We start from the raw sequence: 23,238 nt of genomic DNA, 5'->3' as shown, positions 1-23,238 counted from the left end.
AGTCAGAGCAAAGGTTCTACAGCAAAGGGTGCTTGGCATGTGTGATTGAAAAAAAAAAAGAAGAAGAAAAAAGGAAGCTAGTGTGACTGGAATAGAGAGAGTCAGGTAAAAGTTATAAGGACAGAGAGGTAAAAGGGTAGAGGGAGAAAATCAAGAACTTCCTGTTCAAGGAAACCATTGCCATTTCCCATCAGAAGCATTTCTCCCTTGGATATTAAGATATTTCAGCTAGCGAGAACAAAAGCAGGGAAGAAAAATTGTGAGTTTATTGGGTGAATTGGTATGAAGTGTCACTGTCATTTTCACTTCTTAATTCCCGGACCCATGTACTCTGCCTGTGGGAGAAACTCTGTATTTGGAGCTGGTTGAGAACTCATGCTATGTATCCTCTAGAACTGCACCCCAAACTCACACTTTTCTTCCTGCTGGAATAGCAACTGAGTCTTCAACATGAGACATTCCACTTTTTACGAGGTCCATGTTCACACAGGACCCGTAAATCTTATAAGTATCAGTCAGTTGCCTCATTTCCCTTGTAGTGGGGGTTCCTTAGCAGAAGCAATGTTGTGTGGAAACTGTGACAATAAGTCATTCTGTAAGTCAGGAATGACAGTGTTGACAGAAACTTGGAATAAGAAAGAAAACCCCTCTGGTGCAGAAAAATCACGGATCCCTTCTAAGTTGAAAGAGGTCCAATGTATTTAATTCCTTCTAAATGGCTGCCTGGTCCCTTCAGGTGTGACCCTGTATCAGGAGCATATTGTTAGTTTCTGCTGTTGGCAGCTTGGACACTCAGCAGTGTTGGGTAAGGGACCCAATAATGACAAGTCCTTCCATAATTCCCACCTCTGCCATCATGACTTCTTTGTAGCTTGAGTGACCATATAACGCAGTTTGATGAGGAGAGTTCTGGTTTATGTTTGCTCTCCTAGCTTACTTATTAACTGCTTTAACTCTCAGAAATTCTGCAGTCTGGACAACATATCATGTGATTCTTCTATTCATACTCACTGTGCATACAATGGCATATACTGACTGACATTCACAAAATAGATCAACTGGTCAACTAATATTATCAAGTGCCTCCTTTTGCAGTGCTGCATTTTATGAAACACTTACATGGAGCACAAATATACTCATATTCTAGTCTATTCTGTGATCCCTTATACCTCTTCCTCAGACCTCCTTGTTGCCAGTCTTTCAATCTTGTTTCTTCTAAGTCCTTGATCATACAGCCAAACTGTTTGCTACCGACTGTGATCCATGTAGAGCCACACTGCTGACCATCTGTACAGTCAAGGTCTAAAAAACCCCTAATATTTATTGAAGTTGTAGGATTCCCTTCCTACTACCCTTTAAGTCAATCCCCTAAGTAGGGGGCGGGGGAGGTTGTAATTTCTGCTTCTGGATGATACTCAAGAAATATTTTGCAGAAATCTATAAGCCAGTCTTTAATTTCTTCAAATCATATCAAGGATTTTGGCATTTCAACTTCGTTTAGGTGGGCCGTCACGGAAGCCAGGTTTTGGTCAAACAAGCAAGTAAAACAGAAATCATTCACATCTCCCTGACTAGCTCATGGAGACCAGGATCTCTGGTAAGTGCACTCACATCAATACATTTGACTGTATCTAAGGTTCTCCCTAGGCAAGCACATTGCAATATAATACCTCCTTTATTCCTTAGGATTCTGACAAGGCTTCTGGCAAGGGAGGTTCTCGGTGTGAGGGTCAGGGTACCCAAAGTCAATCAAATTCACCCAATTGTCCCCACTTTCAGTTCTCACCATCCCACTCTTTCCCAGTAAGTAAATTATCTTTCACAGAACAGATCTGGCAAGGCTGTGAATTAAATTACATTGCAATTTGGCAACCTGCTGGATCAGACTCTATCATTTTTGGCTATGTCAAATTTGTAGCTATGAGAATTAAGAGGTTCTCGAGGGCAACCACAGAAGCACCTTAATCCTCTGACCATGTCTTGAGCAAAGAATTTAAGCCCTGAATTATGCCATTTCTTTCATTTCTCCAGTGTTTTAGAAAAAATTCAGCCCATCTCACATCCCTTGTATTTCAAATTTGTACTCTATTGACCTACCACAGCAGTCAGTTGGTCCATCAAAGCACTGCCCGTAAAACAGACTCTTCATTCCAGGAAGCCAAGAGAATAATTTAAGTAAGTGAATTTTGGAGTGCATGCCAGGTACCACCAGTGTTCCATTTTCAGATGGTAACTAGATTTTAACTACCCTAAGATCCAACTTGACCAAGATCCTAGATGCCAACTTGGAGGGTTTGATATCTTTATTCAGAGTTCAGTGCAGAATCCTTCTAGGTAGTTAAGCAAAAGGGAATTTAATATAGGGAATTAAGTTATTACAAAATCATTAGAAGGTCTAAGGGAGCACACTCCAGGCTGGGCTTGCAGGAAAGACTCCTAGAACCTGTGGAACTGATCTTCCAGGAGTGTTGCCACCTCTGCCTCAGTAAGGACAAAAGGACGCCACCACTAGAACTAACTGCTTTCAAGAACACACCACGGTGACTGTGATTCTAGGATCAGAGAGCAGGATCACGAAGCCACCATCATCATCGGCTGTAAATACCCATAAAACTGGTGACCAGACACTGAAGTCTGTAGGAAAAGAAAAAAAAAAAGTGATCTTACTTGACAGCAGAACTAGCTAAAATGGCAAGAAGATGGCCACTGTATGCCTTCCAAATCCCAAATGAGCGTACCTAATCATCGAAATCGAATTCACTTCCAAAAACTTAGATGCTAAGGAGTCTGGGAGATACAATTATTAGCTTTCCAGCTCACTAGAAAGAGGTGAGATGCTTGGCGCCAAGTGACCATATTTACTATAGTAAAAGGAAAAAGAAAAACAGGGGGAATAGTGTTCATATTTACTGAGATGCAGTTAGACTACAAAAGGAAAAGGTTTGGGGAGATATTCAAGAGTGACTTTTCCTGCCTTGTACGAAATACAAAAGACTCATGTGGATCAAAAGTCAAGTTTGGGTACACGCAAAAGATTATCCACTTCCTTCAACCCCAAATGATGGGCAATTCACTGTTCCTGTATTAGGGAGGGGGCCCAAGAGAGTCCCTAGAGAAGTTTTCAAGTGCATGTAAAGAGAGGAGGCTAACGTCTTCTTCTCCAACTGGAAGTCTGTTCCATCACCAGCATGCTGATCTGTGCCAGTGTTATCAGAACAGGAGAAGAACTCTGGGAGAAGGTGGTATGGTGGGACGCCCAGGTGAAGGAAGGGCAGGGACCATGTGCTCAAGGTTACCAAGAAGTACAGAAGATGGATCCCAGGTGCTGCAGACCCCAGGTGAAATTAAGGGCTACAGATCTGTGAAATACTACTAGAATATGGGGCCAAAGACATGCATATGGGAGGAATGTGGCAAAAGCCATCATTGGTAGATCAGTTGGAAGATGGAGTCAAGTCTGGCAGAGGATGACCAAACCTAGGGGAGATGCTCAAGATAGCATCCCTCAGCAGCCAGAGCTTGTCGGGGTCTTCACCTGTCCACACTGAGTTAATCTGTGGACTTCACCTCTCCACAACTGGCCAAAAAGCTAGACTAGTTGTGATGATCAACTGTAAAGGCACAGTGCAGGTACCAGAGACAGGAGGCTGTCCACCTTATGACCACCAAAGAAAAGAATAGCCAATTTGGCTGGATCGGTTACATCAGTACATTTTCTCTCCCTCTCCCTCTTTTTCTCCCTCTCTTCCTCTTTCTATTTTCTCCCCCTCCTTCCCTTTTCCTCTTCACCTCCTCCCTACCTTCTCCCTGTCCCAATACCAAGTGACCAGGAAAGAGAGAAGCAGTGTGGGAGAGTGCAGTCCCCACCCCACCAGAGCCCCAGGGTTACCTGACTATGGGTAGGAGAAGAGTTCTAAGTAGAACAAGAGATTGAGGTTTTCAAACAGGTACAGCTCAGTCTTCATAGGCAAAACTATCTTAATAAACAAAAGTGACTGGAAAATTCTGGAATTACACTGAAAGGTCAGTAAGGGAGCTTTCCCCAGTGAGAAACAGCCTTTGGCCAAGCGTAGTTAGGAACAGGTACCAAAACATACAATTATTTCATGCTTATACCTTAAGGAACCAAGATAACCTCAATTCAAGCCATTTATATTAACAGCATCATTTACATTCTGTTTTTAACCTCTGAGCCTTTTCTCTTGGCATAGTTCTAAAAGAACATTTATTAGAAACCCATAAGACTGAAAGTGATGGCTTTTTGTACCAAGCGTTTAATCCAGTGGCTTCTACTATACAGATCATCCTCATTAGCCTTCCTGAGAGAATATGGATTTATGTTTCTTTTCAAAGCTCCGGAGAATATGGACAAAAGCTGTCCTGAATACTAACATGTCGAGAAAAACAAAATGTAAAGCCAGTTGAAGAAGATAATCAAGTCTTATAGCAAAAGTAAATGAAGTGTCATCCAAAGAAAACTGCTTATTTGGGAAGGAGAGGAAGTAATGCTTTTCTGTTAATATGTTTTTAATGTAGTTTTATAGAATTGAAAATCTTTCTCCTTTATTTACTAGACTCAGCATAGCTTCCCCTTTCCTAGGCATTGAACTATCTATAAAATTTCCCTAGCAATATGAATTTTGAAGAGTATTTTGATCGAATGTCAAAAAAAGAATTTTTTTAACTTTTAAAATTATATTAACTAGGAGAATACAAGCATCTACTTTTTATCTTTTTTGGGCAACAAAAAAATTCTACTTCATCCCCTTCCAAACAAAAATGTATACATGTTTTAAGGGTTTTGCCCTGTTGTAAGGAAACAATATAGGAAAGGCTAAATTTATAAAACAAATTAATTAGAAATGAGTAAATGTGTTACAAAGTGACTCACCAGTAGGTCCTTTAAATATGGAATTCCCGTGTGATTAATTCTACAAAAGTTTGGTTTATACAGAAGCTTTGTTTCAAGTATTATTACATAAAATGAAGTAAACTTATTAAATAAACAGACCCATGTCCATCTTATGGAATATTTTCCTATAAAATCATATAGTGACATTGATACAGTATCATCAGTATTTAGGATTAGAGTCACAATTTTCAAAGTTTAAATAATAAAAATATGCATATTTCCATTTTAGGGTAGAAAAACTTTAAGATAATACTCTTCCTATCTTACAATATTGTATTTGATCAAAACACCAATAGAGAAGTTTACATTCATTTAATGATATAATTTAATAGCTAATATTTCTTGTATTTTAATCTTAACTTCCACTAACACACAAACCACGCTTTGCAGGCAGTAAATAAATAAATGTCTTTTGAACTGAACAAAAACCATACCTTTTTTGGTGTTACTGGTTTTTATTAAATTCCCTCCTTAACTTAAATTCTAAGTTCTCCACTGGATTTGTGTGGTGATTGATTGGTAGATTGCATTTTGTTTGTATTTATTGGGCTTTTTAAGTATATTTACCTTTGCAGCAGCTCTTTTTTTTTTTTTTTTTTTTTTTGTCCCTACAGAGAAACTTGTTGATTGAGCAGTTGGCAGGCTGACCTTTTCCCACCATGGCACATTTCAGGGGTGGTGCAGCCAGTAACATGGGGGCCAGAGAATAGACAGGACAGTGCGTGCTGAGCACACTGTCTTCCTACCAGAGCGTCCAGTAAGAACCACTGCTAGAACAACTATCATTAAGTAATGCAAATTGAATTTTGACCTCAATAAGTAATCAGGACAAAATACCTATTTTCCTTTTGATGTTTCTTGCTCCTGGGATTCTAAAATAATATCTGAAAAGGAGCCTACGTGGGAAAAAGACAATGGCTTATTTAGATTGTTTTGAACACAAAAATCATGTCACTTCAACAAAACAATCACATTCTCAGAGATTTTTACCTACCTGTACTACGCTTTTCATTATATCTCTCCACATTTTATCCACGGTTGTAAATCGTCTGCCTTCCTCAGGCATTTGAGACATAATGTCCGGAGAACTAAAAATGGGCTCCAAATACAGCCACGTGGCTTGGACCTTGAGCCATTCATCCAGAATCTCCTGAAGCAGCAGGAGTTTGCCCTCCCATTGCCTGAAAAGCAAAACACAGTGGCTCTTATCAACAGCAAACCAAGCAATGTTTCAGATGATAAAACTCAAAACCATGACTAGGCTGTCAATCTTACATGCAATGGTGTTATTCCAATTTCCATTCTTCTACCTACTAGCTCTGTTCTACAAAATCTGTCTCTAAATAATAGCATCAACATTTATGCTAATACAGATATATACATGTTAGATGTACCTATCTACAAATGGGTTGGTTTCTGTATATCAGTAAACCTTTCTGCAATCCGATTCTATGGACAAAGGGTACAAACTGAGAAATGAGATTTTAGAGATACTAATGGTATTCTCAATCAAGGGCACTCGGAACTTCTTAGGAAAGGTAATTACATCCAAGATTTATTTCCTTTAACATTCTTATTTTTTCAGTTTTTAAAAACTTTGGGGCCATAAAGGCTGTATTTCCAGAATAAAATATTTCAATTCATAAGATATAACTGGCATTTAAAGAAAAATCTACATAATCTTAAATACACTAGTGTGGCATTCGTGAGAAGGAAGCATTTTTGAATTTACAATGAGTTATCAGTTTATTTCGAAATATGGAGAACAAAAACAACTTAACTTCCTCAAGAATAAATATTATAATTACAGCATAAACTGACAATTTTACAAGCACAGTTCTATGGTCTTTGCATGTATTTTCTCTATCCTCACAACAACCCAAGGAGGCAGAGTCCAGAGTGTTGTATCTTTTTACCAGTAGGGAGACTAAGGTACATAGAGGTAAGTACCAGGTTCAAGCTCACTCAGCTAATAAACAATAGAGCCAGATTTGAACCCAGACAGCTGTAACCACTACACTATAAGAGATAACATGGCCATAAAGAAGAATGATTGGTTAATGGCAACAAAACTTAGAGATGGGATGGCTTTATGTGTAGATTCATACATTACTCGTCATTTATAATTTTAGATTGTTAAAACCAAGAAATGTATACAGGAGTTCAAAAAGTCACCAGGCATTTTTAAATGTCTTTCTAAAACACCTTCCTTTCAATGTTCATCAATAAATGTGTCTTTCACACAGGGAAATGAACGCCTCTACTTCCTTCTGGTACTCTTCCCTCCTTCTCCATCTAACCCCTGACTAATGCAAAAAATTTCTCACTAGCTAATGATCTCATGAACAGTCCTTAAAAATAGAATCTAGATATACCACTTTCAGAGAAGTTCAAAAATTACTCTTGATGAGCACATTGGAGCAAGCTGGGCAGGAGGCACAGCAATCAAACACTGAGCCAACACCAACAGCTGAGCAAGCTCAGGTTTAGGATAATATATCAATAACAAGAGGCTGATATCACCAAGCAGGTAGCTTTCCCTCACCATGCAAATTCACATTGGAGTTGGTAGTCTGACTTGGATTTACTCTTTTTTAAGATAAAATATAAGCTGCTTAAAAGAAATCACAAAAAAATTTAAAAACTGACAGGATGGGCTTCCCTGGTGGCGCAGTGGTTGAGAGTCCGCCTGCCGATGCAGGGGACACGGGTTCGTGCCCCCGTCCGGGAGGATCCCACATGCCGCGGAGCGGCTGGGCCCGTGAGCCATGGCCGCTGAGCTTGTGCGTCCGGAGCCTGTGCTCCGCAATGGGAGAGGCCACAACGGTGACAGGCCCACGTACCGCCAAAAAAAAAAAAAAAAAACTGACAGGATAAAGGTCAGATTTAGTTGGCTGTGTCAGACGCTCAAAATTCCAGACGAGAATCATAGTTTCATGCTTTTGCACTTATCTAGCCATTCTTTATGCATATGACTGGAAATTACAATAGGCTTTGAGGAATCATCGACAACAAACTAATTAGTATATTTGGAAAATTACATTATCATCTTCAGTTTTACAGTTTATATGTTCTATAAACTGTGTTCATAGGCATGAGACTACTTTTGAGAGTCAAATGTATAAGATCAGATTGTGGGCAATAAAAATGAATATCTGGAAGCTGACTGTCTACTACCTTTGTTATGAATATATATGATAGCAAAAGGATCAGGACTCTTCCAAAAGCAATAAAGGTTATCATTCCTTACAATACACTATTTAACATATTAAGCATAAAGTACAGAATCAATTTTTAAGAAGAACTGGATATTACATATGAGTGATAATTTTGGTAACATAGTATAAACACTGTCATATAAATAACACTTTACCTCATTTGTTTTTCATAGGGTTTAACGAAAGGAGATCCTCGCATAGTTTGTGTCTTAATAATATGGTCATCCAACAACATCTGAATTTCATCAACTGATGACAAAATAAATGTCCCACTTTCTCTATAAGGAAGAATGACAAATTCCACTGCATCCCATTCATTAATCATCTTCTCCATGGCCTTTTCGAGAGAATATTCTTTGCTAGCTGCTTCACTAATACCTTCAAACCTATCTAAATATGGTTCCAGATTCATATCTATAAAAGAGAAGACAGTGGAATCAACTGCTGGCTCCAGGGGGTAACCGACGATGCTGGACATGGCCTCCCAGTGCCTGGGGCGCAAACCAGGATTACAAACCACTTGAATGAGAGGAATGTGCTGCTTGAAATCTTCCACCTTTGCTCTTACTTTTTTTGTCATTGCCAATGCATTTGGAGAATCATGGAAGGTTTTCTCCAGCTTATATAGTCCTCTCCAGTAATTTCCAACTTCTGCTTCTATTTGGTCTGGATTCACCTTGTGATATGGTCCTTCTGTCCATGCCCTGTATTTGGTGCTAAATTCTACAACAGTTTCATAGAGACGAAGATAAGGGTTCAAACCATCTTGGATTTTTTTACGTTGAGGATATATTGATGGTAGCCAACCAAACGCCTCCTCCTCAGCATTAAGCTGCTCAATCTGGAAGGACAAGTATTAAGTATGTTATTCTGAAAGTGAATGATATTCAAAATAAAGTTTTAAAAAATATTTATATCAAATGTGACCAAAAAAACCTCTCATTAAACCCTAAAGTTAAATTAGGCCATAACTAGAAAAACTGAGCAGTGATCTCTTTTTTCCTATTTGCTTTATTTTGTTTATTTTTGTTGTTCCTATTTCTTTTTTATTACAGTTTCCAGAGAAAAATGACTGGTTAAGTTAGTTAAAATAGTAAATTTATATATATAAAAAGTCTCTGCCCATCCAGATATACTGAGGATATAGCTTCATTTATTTTATTTTATTTATTTTTTTTTGCGGTACGTGGGCCTCTCACTGTTGTGGCCTCTCCCGTTGCGGAGCACAGGCTCCGGACGCACAGGCTCAGAGGCCATGGCTCACGGGCCCAGCCGCTCCGCGGCATGTGGGATCTTCCCGGACCGGGGCATGAACCCATGTCCCCTGCATCGGCCTGCGGACTCTCAACCACTGCGCCACCAGAGAAGCCCTAGCTTCATTTATTAACTCACAAGAACTTAATTACTTTTTTAAAAATTCATTTTTTAAATTTATTTTTGGCTGCATTGGGTCTTTGTTGCTGTGCACTGGCTTTCTCTAGTGTGGCGAGCGGGGGCTACTCTTAGTTGTGGTGCGCGGGCTTCTCATTGCAGTGGCTTCTGTTTGTTGCAGAGCACGGGCTCGAGGTGCACGGGTTTCAGTAGTTGTGGCACGCAGCTCAGTAGCTGTGGCCCACAGGTTCTAGAGCGCAGGCTCAGTAGTTGTGGCCCACAGGCTTAGCTGCTCCGTGGTATGTGGGATCTTTCCAGACCAGGGCTCGAACCCCTGTCCCCTGCACTGGCAGGCGGATTCTTAACCACTGTGTCACCAAGTAAGTCCCAAGAACATAATTACTTTTAATAAACACAGCATTGTGTTAGATACTGTGGAAAATAGAAAAAAGTACATTGCAAAGTACCAATTCCAAGAGTTAGTAATCCAGATGAGGAGTTAGATACCAATTATTTAATAATATAAGGTAACAGAAGAGATGTGTTAGAGCAGTAGCCATTTAATATAAAATGAATGGTGTACTTTTAAAAATGCTATCACTCAGAGACAAGAGAGCCTGCTGAAATAGCGCAATCACAGATGCTAGAGAAGCTACAACCAGGGCTGGGTCTTGAAGGTAAGTAGGATAAGAGACACAAAGAAAGCATTAATTTCCTCTTAGATTAGTAGTGAAGTTGTGAGGATATGGGAGATGTAGATGAGAAATCTATAGAATTGAAAAGAGTGAGATAGATACGTAAATTATGTAGATTGCTTAAAATTTCAGTGGCATCAGTTTTAAAAAATCTACAATTTCTCTTGTCTCAACATACATTTACATATCTGAGATTATTATAAACTATTTAATTACCTGAACTAAGATACTAAAATCTTACAATATATAAAAAGTGGTAGAGCATCATAATATGGTCTGTTTTCATATTTCCCCTTTTTATAAAAAACGCAATTAAAAATTTCAAACTTCTAACATGGCAAAGAGTACAGCTTTTTCCCACCCAGGTGCACTGATTTCTGAAATAGTGGTACTGGGAACAAAGTAGCTTGATGGGAGAAAATAATGGACCTAATTTAAAAACACAGCCACCAAATCTAAGCTGGCTTCCATGGAGGTGGGAAATCTAAACAGTAACCAGGTGTTATCACATAATGTAAATGATCAAGATTAAAAAGCAGGTGGAGATATAACTCTATCTTTAAAAGATGAAGGCCACTGAAATGTTAATACTACCAATAGAAAACAGCAATGCTGCTCCCTCCTTGAAGCATGTCTATAAAATCTATTTGTGTCATTCATATTAATCTCTAGTTAAATGTAGTTTAACTCTTCTATTTGAATCCATTTCTTAAAGGTGAATATCCAATACAAATTCAAATGCTCATTCTGTTGAACTAATTCATCCTATTAAGAATTTTAAAATTATACCTTGTCTGCTGCTAAATCCAACTTTCCATTCAGTGTCTGAGCCTTTTTCAGGTACCGCTGTATATCTTGAAGATCTCCAAACGAGTAGAATTCTTCTGTCTGTTTAGCATAACTCTGCAATTCCTCCACAAACCGTTCACACCGTAACTAATAAAAACAATTATTTTCGTTACTATTTTTAAGAGTTAAAAACCCCTAGGCATCAAGAGAAAATTTTAGAATTTGTAAGGATTGTCAGAATTATTATTATTATATTCTGTCACTGGCAAAATATGAAGAAAGGGATGATCTTGAAGATGACTGGGATTCAAAATATACAGAATTTTTAAGAGTTGGGATTTAAGATTAATGGATTCAGATTCCTATAATGCACAAATTAGAGAAAGTTTACCCTTGTATTATCAAGGTAAGAAGTTCTAATAAAATGAATAAGAATGTGCTAAACGATGGTATGTCTTTAGTATGCTAATGAAATACAATCACTTGAAAAAAATCTCACAATAATCAAGTATGAGGCTAAAAGTGAACTCCAATTTCTTTTTTAAGGCCTGTAAAGGTAGCATTCTTACAAACAACTGGAAAAAACTGAATTTCTTTAATTGCGCTCTGATATTCAGGTATCTCTTCAATCAGCAATGCTAAAACAAAGTATTCCAAAGTTATTTTTCTTGTCCCATGGGCTCTCTTCACAGGAAATAAAATAAATAAATCCAGATTTAAAAGCCGAAAAACTAAACCCTGCCAGTATAAAACAGGTGTGTGTGTTTGTTTGTTTTTTTTTTAATGAGAAAGGCTTCTTATGAAATTGTCATTGGTAGTGCATTCCAAATTAAATGGCTCTTAAAAAAACAGCTCTGAATAAAATATTCAGAAGTCAAATCCAGGTTATTCAAAAATAGATTTTATATTTTATAGATTATCTAGGTTGATTTCTGTCCTCTTTGGTTTTCTGGCCAATTTATTGCTCTGGCCCAGTGGGGGAAGGAAAATGAGAGGAAAAATTCATTAACACTATGTGTAGTTTGTAGAATGGTATACATTACAACGAAGTATAGATAATTCTGGGCCACCTAGTGATTTCCTAAGGGTCTATTATATTGTAGCGTAAGCATCAAATACTCATGATGCTTTCTACAGGTTTTAAAAATTTCTGAAATGGTCTAAACATAAAACAGAAATATAGACTTAAATATAGACTTATAGTTTAAAATGAAGAGTTTTTTTTGTTTTAAGTCTATAATTTATTCTGCAAACAACATATGCTGCCAATTAATCGTATTTGCTATAGTGAGGTAGAAAGAGGTTAGGCTTGCTATCAAACAGCTCTACTGGCTGACTTGAAACAAGCTTCTTCACCTTCACTTGGGAACCTTAGTCTCTTCATCTGTAAAATGAGACTGAAAATACTGTGTCATTTATTCACTTAATAGCTATGAAGTGCTCACGGCATTTCTGTGTGTCAGGCACTGTGCTAGCCAAGCAGATATAAATGGAGAAAAGGTAAAAATGAGACAGCCCTGCCATCAAGGAGCTGACCGACTAATGGGGAGATGGAAATAATAACATAATGATCAGATAATTAGCCCGGTGGAGGTGTGTTAAAAGTGTCATGGGAGCAGAGGAGAAGCAGTACTGAGGTCTGACTGAAAGAGCTTCTCAGAAAGTCAGCTGACTTTGTTAGATAGACAGGCGGGGCGGCAGGTCGCTCCAGAGAGAATGGAGAGAGCAGGTAAGAGATGAGAGGTGTAGGAGAGCAGGGACCAGAAGTTGCTCAGGGTTACTGAAGAGTCAAGAGCAAGAAGTGGGGAGAGGTAGGAGGTGAGCCTGGACAGGTAGATGGGGGGAATCACACACCATCTTATATGTAGGACACACACACCAAAGGTTCAAGTCACGGAATGTTATAGTGATGGTTCTGGGCACGGTACTTCGGCGAGTTGGTGATTATGAGGTGTGAAGGCTCACCTCACCAAGGGAGCTTTGACCTTAATAAAAAATAAACTCAAGACAGTACTATAAACCATATAAGATAAATATTATTCTTATTAATGGTCATTTGTGGGCAATATATTCAAATGTTTTCTCCCTTGAAAAAGGAAGAAATGATGCCACATCCATCCATTATGTGTCCTATCCTCTACTAAGACTTATGGGAGGAGAGAGCTAAGATATACTCTCTGTGAAATAGAGGAGCTGACATTGCTATGTAAGAAGTTAAATATTTCCAGAAAATGAAAATAATTCAAAATATCCATGATTCCCACCTTAAGACCTTCTTGATATTGTTCTGTTTTCTCCTTAATGATCTTCCTGTGTTCGTCAAAAATTTCATCCATTCTTCCATACCACTGGAAGACATTATTATTTAGCCTAATGTCTGCTGGAGAAAAGTTGGTACACTCAATGAGGAAGGCGAGGCAGTTTTTAGAATCCACCAATCTCCGTCCCAGTTCAATCATATCAACTGTCTCTACTTTCTGAATATAAGCCTGAGAGAAAACAAAAATTACAGATGGCATTTTAAGGAACAGCTCATGTCAAAAAATAGCCTGTAGAAATACACTGCATAAATATGTACAGACTTGTTAGAAGTATAGACTTTTGGTTCCAAATAGGGGACTGCAGCACAGTCTGCTTCTCATCCATCCTGAAAACCTTTACTGACAGAGCAGGGTGAAAACCAGAAATACTAAACAACACACAAAGAGCACTGGGAAAGCAAAGGATGCTATGGTTCTCTGGAATATAAGAAGCAGATGCTGAGTGATATCATTTATTCTTTCAGAAGAGCATTTCGGGCACCTATTATGTGCCTGATACTGTGCCGGGTGCTGGCAATACAGTGTGACAGAAACAGACCTGGGCTTTGTCCTCAGAGAGCTTATAGTTTAGTGGAGGGGACAGTTAGTCAAATAACCACCATAACAAATGTAAAATTGCAAACTTGCAACAGACACCAGTGCTGCAACACTTTCCTTAGTTATAAAACTAAAATATAACTGCAGACAAATTTAACAAGGAAGGTGCTGAATCTATGAGGAAGACTACAGCACTTTACTGAAGGACATTTTAAAAGTACCAAATAAATATGGAAACCCATGTTAAAACATAATATTATAAGATGTAAATTCTCCTCCCACCAGTCTAGAAAGTCAATGCAATTTCAATCAAAATTGCAATGGCATTTAAAAAAAACTAAATTTGATGTAATTTTAAAAGTCTCTGAAAGTACTCAAGAGTAGGCAAAGATTATCATGAAAAAGGAAAACGATAGAGACTAGCCCGGCTAAATAGCAAAATATACTATATAGATGCAATAATTTAAACAGTTCCTGTTCTGGCTCAGGAGTAGAGAATGGAACAGAACAGAGTTTAGAAATAGATCCAAGTACAAATGGAAATTTAGTGTTGAAAAAGAGGCATTTCAAATCAGGAGTGAAATGACAGATCATTTAATAAATTGTACTGAAGTAATTGGCTATTGATTTTGGAAGAAAGTAAGAGCCCTATTTACTTCGTAGAAGTACAGAGAAGGTCTACTGTTAAGTGAATAAAATAATTTGCAGGAGTAATGATTCTATTTTTGCAAAGACAAAGCTCTGTGTGTGTGTGTGAGTGGGTGAATATATAGGTGTGTGTGTATGTGTGTGTGTACACATGCACATGGAGGTGCCCACGTGTATGGACATATATACATGTAGCTCTCTCAAACCTCTTTTGAAACATACTAATTTATGCATATATCTTAACATAAATTCTGAAAGAAACCTGCTATCCCCCTGAAAAATGAGAAAACTGCCAATTACTTGTACCTACCTGTGTTTACCTTCCCTGTTATACCCCACACCTCCCTGTCTATGAAGTAAATGCTTCTTTTCTTAATGCTTTTAAAGTTCTTTTAAGTGTCTAATAACCACTTCTCTCTGGCTCTCCCTTTTCATCACTCTCCCTAGTGCCATATATATACATAGGTTTGGAAAGAACCATTACCCCAAAAAAAGGAATTATGGAAAAAGAGGAACGTTTACTTTGTACAGTTCCATATTGTTTAAATTTTCACTTTTGTAATTAAAAAGATAAAAAGGACATTGCCTTAAAAGCTTTCATTGATATGCCATTCTAATTAGAATGTTTTTCTGTTGCAAATCCAAACAGTGATCTAAGTGAAAATACATTTTTGTAATTTGGTTAATCAGCTTTTTATGTAGTCAAACAACTGTATCTTTATTTCCTCTTACTGATAAAAAATGACTGATGTCTGTATTGAATAAACTGAGAAGATATTTATGCCCTTACAAGAATAAACTTTTTCAAGATACAGAAATATTTTAAATATTAGGTAATGAATCCTACTTGCTAATTCTGTGAAATGTTTCTATGAACAATAGAAATTCACACTAAATAACTCCAAATTCCTAAATACTTCCAGCGATGGTTAAGAGGGTAAATAAATAACACTCTTCATACTCAGTATTCATTTTTTTCAAAGGAATTTCCAGCTATGGAACTCTCCAGCTACCTTTCAAATCATCCATAATCAAAGTATCACTTGATGTTCTACAATAACTCATGTAAAATATAAAAAATTCTAAAAAGGATATCATAGGTTTGTTTGTATTTGATACACACACATACACATAAATTCACATGTTAAGAACCCCAATCTAAGTACAAATACTTTAAAGGAAATAGAACCCTTTAGAGGCTGATATGCAAAATTTGGTTCTAGTGATTTTCACAAATTTTTAAGTGAATAATTTAATGTACCTAATCATTTGAACACCTTTTGTAATTTCCTACCTATACAAAGTTTTGAATGATTTAACATGTTTTGCTGGGTTTGCTTAAATATTTTAAAATCTAGGAACACAAGGGTTCTATTTTGGATCTTCAGATTGCTAGAAAAGGAAAAAGAAGATCCTGTAAAAGTGTAATGTTATAAGAATGGAAAAGGAACAAAATAAATGGATGATAAACCAGGTGTTTTATATTATTTTATTACCATCAGGTAGACTTCAAGCACAGAGGCAACAAGAAAAATGATGCAAGACTTCTCTAATATTTTTAGTACCATAAGTCCTATGCTCAAAACACTTTTCAGCAAACTACCACAGAAATGTTTAATATATAATAAAAGCCTATCAAAAACAAAATATTACTTAAGGATTAAATATTTGTTGATTAAAAAAATGAAGGATGACTGCATATCTCAGGTTGCCCAAGACAGTCCTGGTTTATGCCTGTTGGCATGGTAACAATTATTAATAGTGCTCTCAAAAAGATTCTTGTAGACAACTGCATTAATAACTCCAATACTTCACCTCTCCCACTGTCTGTCCTTGTAGTGTCCTCTCACTGGCTCTGTGGCCATTTTGGTCAACAGGCTATTCGCTAATGTGACACAGGCAGAAACTTGAAAAGCATTTGTACAATTGGGCTTGCTTTTGTGCCTCTACCATACCATGAAGACATGCCCAGGTGAGCCTGTTGAAGTCTGAGAGACAAGCGAAGCAGAGTCAAGCTTCTGAAGCTAATTACACTAGTCAACCCAGCTGAGAACTAGCTGATATGATTGAGTCCAGAAGAACCATCTAGGAGGAGTGTCCAGCCTGAATCACCAATCTTCACACTCATGAGCTCTGTGTGTGTGTGTGTGTGTGTGTGTGTGTGTGTGTGTAACTTACTATTTTAAGCCCCTGTTTTAACTTTTGGAGCGATTTGTTATTGTATTATCATGTTAATAACTATAAAAGCTGGGGGAAAAAAAGAAAAACAATTTACTTACACACACATGACTATACAGAGCTTATAAACAATACCTTCATTTCCATCAGTTTTGCTGTATTTGGAGGAGTGCTAAGAGCCTTTTCAGATATCTTCTCAAATTCCTCACATAATCTGAAACACCAGACAAAACCCATCTTCTATAATTAAATTTTATTCCTAAATATATTCCTGTGTACTATTTTAATGTTCTATTACATGAAAAATACAGTCAGATTACCTTACCTATATGACATCTAATTAATTAAAAGCGAATTTGTGCTCATTTACTCATTCATTCAATACACATTTAATGATCATCTATTCCATTCCCAACTACAGTAATAAGTGAGGGAGGTACACAAATGTGTAAGATGCAATAATGGTTCTCAAGCAGTTCACAATCCAGTATGGACAGCAAGACTATGAACAATCATTTCCAACCTAGAGTTTTAAGGGCTCTACCAGAGATTTAGTTGAGATGGCACAAAAAGTGGGTCTACTTGGAAGGCATGGTTAAAATGGGCCTGTGTGCTCAGAAGCTTCTGGTCATATGCAAATACTTCCTACGGATTTAGGTTGTGGGCAATATAAACAATGAACTTACTATGGGATTTTAAAAAAAGAGTAGTGAGAGCTAAGGAAGTTCAGATAACATCTGCAGAAATTTCTTCAAGAAGATTGGCTGTGAGGTGAAGGAGAGGGAATGGATGGTGATGATGTTGGATTGAAGTGGAGGGTTGGAGGACGGAAGAGGGTTTTGACCGTGTTTGTAAATTTCAGAGGCAGAATCCACAGTGAAGGAGAGATTTAAAATGCGACACAGAGGGGACGACTAGTAGAGCCAGGTCCAGAGGGATGGGAGGCAAGGGGGCTGAGCTCATAGGTAGAGACGAGAACAGTGAGTGGCTGACAGACTCTTGACCTCTGAGAATGTGGGGAGGCAGATAGGGAGGGGTTCGTGGAGAGGTGAGATGAGACATGTAAGGGCAAGAAGTTGAGGGCATTTGTTATCTAGTGGTTCCTATAATAGTCCTGGTATATCCTCTATACAGCCAGTGAGTCTGGTGAGAGGCATAATTAAGAGAAAAGGGGAAAAAGTAGAACTGGCATGAGCTCTGGGGGCAGCTAAGAGGCAGGGAAATAGTTATGAAATTAAAGCAAATATTTCACTCAGCATGAAATGCTGTAAATAAAAGACATTTTCACTATTCTTCCAGTACTTTTAGAGGAAAAGGTACTTTAAGCTGAATATACTGTTCTGTTTCTCAGATAAGCTGCCCGAGTCCTAGCCCTTTTCCACGTGGTGCCTCCCTCTTCAGCCTCCCCCGCTCACAGTATCCGTGAGAGCAACACAACCCGCTCCTTGTTCTTGGAATACACCATGCCATTTTCATACCTACCTCACTCCCTTCTACATATTATTTCCTCTAACTGGAATTATTTCACCCACATCATTCACCTGGCGGACTCCTACTCATCCTTCAAAATGAATTCCTACATCACTTCCTCTTTGCAGACCTCCCTGATTTTCCCCCTCTCCTCCAAACCTCACCCCGAAAGGAAATTAATCACTTCCTTCTCTACTGTTCTGCTTCTGTGGTTCAGGACAGAACTTATGGCACCCTGTTGTAATTTACTGAATTGGATGCCTATTTCCCCTTCTACAATGTAACTTCCTTCAGGAATTCTTTTCATATTCAGTCCAAGTCTCTAGCGCTGTACTTGACGTATGGTAGGTAAATGAAGCTCCCTCCAGGCTTCTTACAGGCTGAAAGAAATATCTTTTTAATGCTTTTTCCCTAACACTATAATTATAAAAAATTCTGATTATTTGGGGGTTTTATTCCACGTAACTGACAGCAGGAAAGAGGTTTCTGGAGCCACACTATCACCAGTGCTAGAAAACTAACTACACTTCTTGTCTTAAACAGGTATTCTGCTTCACACATTAGCATTCTGTAAGTTTACTTAACATGAGTCAGTTTTCCTAAAAATCTCCAGATTGGACAACAAATGAGTTTGTAGTTAAGGTAATGTGTTACCATGGCCTTGAAGGGTAATTACAGTAAAATGATGTTCCAAATTTGAGATCCTGGACAACTACTGTGTATATCCACTGTGAAAACTCACTTTGTGTATTGATTACACAAACTTAAAAATCTGAAGTTAGATAATGTCCACCTGACTTATACAAAAGAAATGCAAACACATTTTAATACCACCCTAATTCAGACAACTGGGAAGGCACATTCATGGTGAAAAAATACTAAAAATCACAAAATAACACTTAGAGCCAAGTTGAAATAAGTTTGGCTTTATCTTTTCTTTTCTGTCATTTATGACACTGCTCTAATCCATTACTTTAGTTCAGTGACAGTTGATTCTATTTAATTCCTCCACCCGCCAAAATAAAAATATAATATTAAATAAATACCTTGTATTTACTTCCTGATGGTCTCTGAACATTTTAGCTATAAGTTTTCCACAAATAATACCTGCTCGCTTCACCAAAGCTTTGATTAATTCCTCACAGCGCATTTCAAACATTCCTAAACGAAGAGTCTGCAATGTTAGGTATTAAAAGTTTAATAAACATGAAATGACATAAATGATTCCCACAATTTTGCCTTTTTCCATAATATTGATTTGTGTGTGTATGATCTAATACAACTGAGTTTTTTTTTTTTTAATATGATGCAGGCAGGGTTTTGCAAATACTCTTTTATATTTTACCACTATCTTCTGCATGAATCTCCTTGAACAGTGTATCTTGGAAGCCAATTCTATTTCAGGACAATAATTGATATAAAAACTTTGGAGAATTGAGTTATTGCTACATAGATAGTGGGATTTAAATGTTATACTTTATCTGTACAAAAAAGTAATGCATGGTCATGGTGGTAATTTGGGAAAATATAAAAAAGGACAAAAGAAGAAAATGTTTAATTACCAGTCTCCTACTAAACAGAAGTAACCACATTTTGGTATAATTACCATATTTTCCAAAGGATTTGTACACACCAAAGCAAAAAAACCGAATAGTTCTTGATATTTTTGAGGGGCCAAGTTAAAATAAATTACTTAAAAGTCAGGCTTAGGGCTTCCCTGGTGGCGCAGTGGTTGAGAGTCCGCCTGCCAATGCAGGGGACGCGGGTTCGTGCCCCGGTCCGGGAAGATCCCACATGCTGCACAGCGGCTGGGCCCGTGAGCCATGGCCGCTGAGCCTGCGCGTCCGGAGCCTGTGCTCCACAACGGGACAGGCCACAACAGCGAGAGGCCCGCGTACCGCAAAAAAAAAAGTCAGCCTTATAGGGTACACCTTCAGCTCTATGAACATAAGAACTATGTGTTTTGTCTACCTCTGCATAGCCAGAGCTTACCACAATGCTTGGCACATAAAAAGGCCCAAACAGTTTTCTGTTAATGATAATGGTCTAACTCTTTCACTGTATGGTCTAGAAATACATCCTAATGAAACTGGGAAGAGATCACTAGGTACAAAGAACAGTTGTACAAAATGGGTCATTTACCTTTCTAGATGTGTACCGTATATCCTCTATGAGCTTTTGGTACCTGTGAATTTCTTGTATTATTTTCTCATAATTACGATTTTCTGCAAGGAAAGCATCAGCATCTTGCTCAGCTTTTTTGGTAATTAAAAAATCATACTTGTCATAGAGTCTGAGGTGCTCATTCAGTGCCATGCTCTCCCATATAACCACATCCTTAACCTTTTCTTTGTGAGCTTCAACAACTTCCTTCAGAATTATCGGCTTCAAAGTTGCTGGTTTAGACTTACTATCCTAAACAAAGGAATAAAAACAATATGAGTTATTTAAAATACTTTAAATTAAGGTAACCATATCATTCAGCTTTGTAAAAATGCCCATCTTACCATACTGTCTTTTTAAATTTATTCACAAGTTCCCTTGGATTTTCTAATCTATATCTGTAGAGAGTCTAATCACAGCAGTATTTTAAATATCTAGGTTTCATATGTTTTGTTTTTCTTAGAGGCTACCCAGGAGTATTTTGTTTTTCTGTATGGAGGAAAGAGCAGTCACTTGAGAACATACACAAAATAAGAGTTGGAATATCAAAACAGCAAAATCCATGTTTTATTTGTACAGTTGTATATGCTAGCTTAAAAGGTAGCACTTGCATCATACATTATTAAAAAAAATAAGTCAGCTCAATGTCATCAGTCTTTGATCACAGTCACAGCCCTTCTTCACCTTGAGGAGTAATGTATGTAGAACAAAGAAGGATTGCTTACTCATTCACTGACCTCTGAGCTTTCAGAGGTCAGTGTGAACAACAACTAGAACAGACTAAAATCCCTAGTTGCAAAATTTGCATTCTGCTACCACCATTAGAATAATGTGGGCAAGAATGTATCACACAACAATTTTAAATAAGCAAACAAATCTCAACAACTTGTCTCCTTCTCTTTTTGAATAAGAGGACAAGTAAATGTGCATATATGGTTTATTATCTTGAACCAAGTTACACTTAAAAAATATATATGCAGCTTCCCTGGTGGCGCAGTGGTTGAGGGTCCGCCTGTCGATGCAGGGGACACGGGTTCATGCCCCAGTCTGGGAAGATCCCACATGCCGTGGAGTGGCTGGGCCCGTGAGCCATGGCCGCTGAGCCTGTGCGTCCGGGGCCCGTGAGCATGGCCGCTGAGCCTGTGCGTCCGGAGCCTGTGCTCCGCAACCGGAGAGGCCACAACAGTGAGAGGCCCGCGTACCGCAAAAAAAAAATATATATATATAGTCTCTACCTGTTGTCCAGAAAAAGGGATTTTTAACTGTAACAAACAAAAATCATTGCCAGTAGTGAATATTCTACAGCTTTCAAATTGAGAATATGAAAGGATTCCTTAAAGAACTGGGTAATTTGTTCAGGTATCCAGGATGCATTTGTCCGCTGTGCCCCCTAGTGGACATTTCAGGAAATCACACTTTTTCAGAACTAGATACTTCATGACTACATTAGTGAATCCCACCATCATCACCACTACCTCACCCCCAGGGCACAGCAGATGCTTGGTGTCATCTTTTTTGAAAAAGAATTTTAGGATTAAGCAATATATATTACGTACTGCAATGTGAAATTGTTGGATCTAATGTGAAGCTCATTAATATTCAAGTACCCTCTGTATCACTTGTTTCCAAACTTGAGGGATTGCCAGAATCATCTAGGGATATTTTACCGGTATACCTACTTCTGAGTACAGACTGTCATTGTAAATCTACATCTCTAGATGCAGGGAATGGGGGTGGCAGGGACCCCTGGATTTTTTTTTTTTTTTTTTTTTTGCGGTACATGGGCCTCTCACTGCCATGGCCTCTCCCGTTGCGGAGCACAGGCTCCGGACGTGCAGGCTCAGCGGCCATGGCTCACGAGGCCCAGCCGCTCCGTGGCACATGGGATCCTCCCGGACTGGGGCACGAACCTGTGTCCCCTGCATCGGCAGGCGGACCCTCAACCACTGCGCCACCAGGGAAGCCCTGGATTTGTATTTTTAAAAGTCACCACATGATACTGGTACATAGGGTTTTAGAATCATTACCCCACGTATAATGCCCCAGGTAAGACCTATCTCTCAAAATTTGAAACCAGAAAAAATACCTAAGCAGTCTAAAACTTGTTATATTTTCCTCTTTACTGTAGAAACTAGGAAGCTTAGAGCCATATTTTATAAGCATAAAATCATAGCAACTGTCTTCATTCAGATGATTATAATACTTTTTTCCACTTCAAACTTTATCTAGTAACTCTTATTAACCTGTTATATCTGTCTGTTTCATAAGCTACATCTAGTCATTCTTGAGGAAGGCACGGTATGAACAGAATACAAAAGGATGCAATAGGTGAACTGGAATTAAACAAAAAAACAAAGTAAACAGTAAGTTTCTTGAGAGACTTCTATTTATGGTAATATGAGGAACAGAAACCCTGTTTGAAAACAACGACTTAGTTCAAAACACATAAATATGCTGGGGAAAATGTCAAATATAACTTTTATAATGCATGGTTAAGGCAGTAAAATAATAAGGAAAGGCTAAGGGGCCAAACATGAGATAATACATGAACCGGGAGGTAACTATATGCGGATGTGAGCAGCTGCCCTGGGGACTCTGCTGATCCCTGGTGGCCTAAGCTTTGCTTTAATGAGTCTCCAGCAGGATGGGCACATGTGTGGGGCTGGGTGGCATGGGTGAGAGAATGGTTGTCAGGAAACAAAGCCTGAAGCCTGAGTAAGGTGGGAAGTCAACTGATATCCCTACATAAAGCCAGGAACAATGAAAACAATGAAAAGTGACACAACTTCACAATGAGGGTTCTGAGGACACAAAACTTCAGAATGCTGAAAGCTGACAGAACCATTAAATGAGGGGCTAAGAAGGAAAATGTCTTGTTTTGGCCTGTTTTTCAGTGGAGAAGAGAAAGGATGGTCATCTTAAGAATTTGGAACCAC

The 23,238-nt window shown here is 38.2% G+C and overlaps 1 protein-coding gene across 1 annotated transcript in view; it reads right to left on the bottom strand.

Moving 5' to 3' along the window:
* DNAH7 (dynein axonemal heavy chain 7) overlaps positions 1–23,238 on the bottom strand; it is a 246,720-nt gene that overhangs the window by 169,026 nt on the left and 54,456 nt on the right. The window contains exons 12-18 of the mRNA XM_030855979.3: positions 20,282–20,554; positions 19,186–19,313; positions 16,805–16,883; positions 13,250–13,474; positions 10,986–11,132; positions 8,286–8,971; positions 5,907–6,093 (exon numbers count right to left, since the gene is read on the bottom strand). Of these exons, the coding sequence (XP_030711839.2) occupies positions 5,907–6,093; positions 8,286–8,971; positions 10,986–11,132; positions 13,250–13,474; positions 16,805–16,883; positions 19,186–19,313; positions 20,282–20,554 (1,725 nt within the window). The remainder of the gene's footprint in view (positions 1–5,906; positions 6,094–8,285; positions 8,972–10,985; positions 11,133–13,249; positions 13,475–16,804; positions 16,884–19,185; positions 19,314–20,281; positions 20,555–23,238) is intronic.

Source organism: Globicephala melas, chromosome 7, assembly GCF_963455315.2.
Source record: "Globicephala melas chromosome 7, mGloMel1.2, whole genome shotgun sequence".
NCBI classification, from domain to species: domain Eukaryota; kingdom Metazoa; phylum Chordata; class Mammalia; order Artiodactyla; family Delphinidae; genus Globicephala; species Globicephala melas.
The sequence above is the reverse complement of the archived record's forward strand: the minus strand, read 5'-3'. Positions and strand labels throughout refer to the sequence as shown.